General features: G+C 48.6%; 1 protein-coding gene across 1 annotated transcript in view; it reads right to left on the bottom strand.

Annotated features, from left to right (window-relative positions):
• Window positions 1-3231, bottom strand: part of CSUI_002665 (uncharacterized protein) — a 10007-nt gene extending 6776 nt beyond the window's left edge. Inside the window, exon 1 of the mRNA XM_068062865.1 lies at window positions 39-3231. Coding sequence (XP_067925162.1) covers window positions 39-2399 — 2361 coding nt within the window. The 5' untranslated portion in view covers window positions 2400-3231. The remainder of the gene's footprint in view (window positions 1-38) is intronic.
• Between the last annotated feature and the right edge of the window lie 954 nt (window positions 3232-4185).

A 4185-nucleotide genomic window follows, 5' to 3' on the forward strand; every position in this document is an offset into this window, starting at 1 on the left:
CTTCCCCCCCCCCCTCCTCCACCAGTCCCTTGAGTTACGACACAAGTGACGACTAAAGTAAGTTGACCAGGAGACGGATCAATCAAACGGTTAAGTTTCCGGTGTAAAGAAGACGATGAAGACGAGGGGGAAGGAGAAGAAGACTGTGAGGTAGATGAAACAAAAGAAGGTGATGGGTTGCCTGTTCTACTACGTCGAGTAGTGGACGACACTGAACAGGCATTCGATGAAAGAAGGAGAGAAGGAGACAAAGACTGCTTCGAAAGCTCATTGTCAAGGCTATCCAAGAAGAAAGGGTTATAGCAGGAAGTGTCTTCAGGAGTCGAGATGATACGCGGAAAAGCAAAAGACTTCGATCTCCCTTTTTCTTCATCTTCCTTCTCGACACTTTCGGCTAGTGCTGTCGCGATTCTCCAGGTGTCTGTGCACCTTTGAGCACCAAGGGCAATACAAGGTGGATAACTTATCTCTAAAGGCTCAATGCCAGTAAGAAAAACATGACTGCCTTGATGATGGAAGCTACTAGGGCTGTTAGATTCCTTCGTGTGTTCGCCCCCTTCCCCCATGTGTGCTGTCTGTCTATCTGTATCGTTAAGTTGAGACGGAGACTGAGGGGGAGAGCTCGCAGTAAAACTCGGGAGATCGTCTTTCTCTAATGGAGGCAATCCAGCTAGATAAGGAAGTCGATCCATAGAGTGTACGTACACCTCGGAAATATTGAAGTAAGAGAGAAGAGCCGGTTGAGGTGCTTGAAGCATAAAATAGATATACACATGTCCACAACCTGTCGCGACCAAGAGTAGACGATCTTCGTCAAAAAACTGAAGAAACTTCACCGGAGGAAGGGGATGTACCTCTGGAGGCTGTCGATCCTTCTCATACGTGTGTTGCGAGCTCAGAAGAGAAGAACAACATGAAGCAGAAGAAGCAGAGGTAGAAGGTGACGGAAGACGGATAGAGGCATGAAGGACCTTTGTAGGGACATGGTATATATGGAGAAAGTTTCCACATGCCGCCACAAGTGTATCTCCAGCTGTATTGACACAGAAACACTGAAATCCAAAGCCTTTTGCTGATAGGCCAGAAGAAGAGCTTCCTCCTCCAGATGACTTGGAAGTCGGCTTTCCCGGGTCCCTCTTCTTCTCAGGTTTTTTACTATGATTGCTGCCCGATACTTGACTTTCTTCTTCTCTACTTGAATCTATGTCTCTTCCTCCTCGACCCTCCGGAATCTCTTTATTACCACCTAGCTGTTGTTGATGTTCTCCTTCTTCATTCTGCAGTCCGGCACTTGTCTTCCTCTTGTTCATCTCCACCTCACTCGCGCTCTCTCGTAGATCTACGGAAGTGCTTAGACTTCCTGAGCGATCTTCCTCTTCTTTTCCTCTTTCATTCTCTTCTCCATCCACAACAGCATCTTGTCCTTCTGCAGTGTGTCTAGTCTTCAGTTCTTCTCCTGCTGTGTCTGAGACCTTGGGAATCTCGCCTGGCACCCTCACGGCTTGCTCTGTTTCGCAGCTCTCAAGACCACGCTGTACGTACAGCTGAGAGGGTGTCCTCTGAGATGCTGACACACCACTCGAGAAATCAGACGGACTTCCATGACTGGGACCCAGTGAATTCAGACCAATATTCGGGTCTCCCTCAGCGTAAGAAGATGTTTTTTCCTCTTCCTGCCTCTGCCGTTTCTCTGATGGAGAAAGAGAGAGTGGAGAAAAAGAAGACTGTGTTTGTACATTCCTCCCCTGTCCATGCCGAGACCGTAAATCTCTTTGTATCGAAAGCCCTAGTGCAGGTTGTAAGACGAAGTTTCTCAGAATCTTTCTTCTTTCCTGATAGGACCGTAAATCCAGGAACATGAAGTCAAGAAGTATACAGCAATCTAAAACGTCGCGGGAGTGGAGATGTTGCCTTTTCTTGTGCGCAGGACCCCCACCCCCTGCACCCCCCGCATGCAGTGTATTTACACCTGAGATATGTGGGGGGACAAGCTTGAAGAGAATCGTCTCAGGAAGACCTGATCCTTCGCCAGGTGGAAATGTACCGTATCCTCTTCTTAAACACCATGGTGGCATAAAAGAAGAACAAGACAACTCCCGGGAGAAACGATGGACTTTTTCTTGAGTCGCCTCGCCAAGATCTGTTGTGTGGCTCTTCCCCCACGAAGCCGGCCTACAAGAAGTCCTTCCTTCTGTGTCACCAACATGAGGAAAGAGAAAAGAAGGAGGAGGATCTGGAGGAGGCGGAGGAAAGGAACTATCTTCAGAGGGAAGAGCCGAAGCCGATGGTGTATCTTGATGATTAGGTAAAGAACAAGACGCCCGAGGAGATGGAGGTATGCTCATATTGTTAGGATTAGTATCGGACTGAAAACCTGAAGAGTCTTCAGAAGAATCCATTCTGATGAACCGTTCATCTTCCTATGAAATCTTTGAAGAGAGATCCCCGTTTTCCATCACAACCCACGAATAGACATGCGGGCAAGCAAACCAGTTCATATGTATCAGACAAGAAACGCTGCAGAACTCCAGCAGCAGTCTTCCACAAAGTTGCCAACATACGCCCCCCTATATACAAATATATAGGTACAAAAGAATAGATTTACCTGAACGCATACAGAAGGGCTTTTGAGATGGAGGGATCATCTGCTAAGGCATATAGATGGGTCTTCATGACAACGCGTCACAAGATAGCCCATCACGATTGTCTGCAGGATCGCGATTCACAGTACGCGTGGACACATAGTGGTATAGACAACCTCTGTACAAAGAACACTGCGCGTAAAGAAGACGAGTTTGGCAATTCCTCACACCGGTCATGCGTCTCAATGAGAGAAGTCTGTAGCTGAATAGACGAAAAAGAGAGAGCGGAAGAGTGTGAATACATACGTCAAAACGCCTTCTACGTGAATTTGGAAGTCAACTCTTTCAAACAGTAGCTAGTTTATCGAAGGCATTTTGCGGAATAGTGACGTTTAGGAACCCGAAAGGGAAGGAGAAATTAGGGAAAAGCGCAAGACAGGACAAGAAGACAAAAAAAAGAGCGGAGAAGGAATAAGGCGTCCAAAGTACAGAACTACAACGGAAAAACAGATTACGGAGACAAGCTGAAGATCCGGCGGAGTTACAAAGAGTGGATTGAAGAACCTAAACTCCGGTGCGTGCAAACTTCACAGAAAATACGACAACACACCACCAACAAGAATGCCGAAAATGAAAAAGAGGCCGCGAGGGCAGGAGGGCTGCAGCCATTCCCCTATGTGAAGAGGTGTGTCGAAGATTCAGACGAATCGTAAGAACAATGAGGTGCCTCAATCTGGAGGGAAAGTTTCTCCCTGCATGCGATGAAAAAGAGCGCCAGGCCATGCGCGCATGCACTCGTTAACTCCCGGGGCTACCGAGCCAGACGAGTGAACAGATGTTACGTCGGTGCTCGAACTTGAGTTTGACCCTGTCACTTCTCCTCGGTCCCTCTCTCTTTAGATAGGTCCTCATGCGACGCTCCCCTCGCAGTAGGGGGCTGGGTGCAATTCGCTCTGTCATTCTTTTGTCATTCCCGTGCTCACTGATGGAAGATGCGCGGGAGCAGAATCACTTTCAAGTCGAGCAGCGGGGGGCAGTGCTGCTTTGCACAAATTGGGCTCCACTCACTCCAGCACAAATCAGTGAATTCCAAGCGAGAAGCACTCAAAGAAGGCGAGAACAGGATACTCTTTATTGCTGTTACTAGCGAAGCTGTAGGCGAGCATGACTGTGAGCTGAGCCTTGAGTAATACTAGGTGACGACGAGAGAAAAGATGAGCTACTTCGTCGCACGGAGAATTGTTTGGTGATTCAACTAGAAGCTTGCCAAGGGCCGTGCTGAATTCGTGAGTGTTTTGGACAGTGCTCTCCACAATAAAGGTGGGACAGTTAATGGCTGCCAGCATCCCTGCTTTTTTGTTGGCGAAGAAACTGCTTTCAAGGACTCCCCTTCGAAGAGAGGCGCCTCTCCTAGTTGAGGCTGTCCTGTTCGTTTCGAGAACGAGCGCGGACCTTGCGAGGCCATTGGGGGTCTGACACTTCTCGCGGACAGGCCGCTGACACCGCCCGTACCCGCGCACCTTTAGCCCGTTCTTGGCGGAAGTGTACCGGCACCACGGCTTTTCTCATCTCCATCTTTTTCTTTTTTCGTGCCCTTACCTCG

Source organism: Cystoisospora suis (genome assembly GCF_002600585.1).
Source record: "Cystoisospora suis strain Wien I chromosome Unknown contig_1099, whole genome shotgun sequence".
Taxonomy (NCBI): Eukaryota; Apicomplexa; class Conoidasida; order Eucoccidiorida; family Sarcocystidae; genus Cystoisospora; species Cystoisospora suis.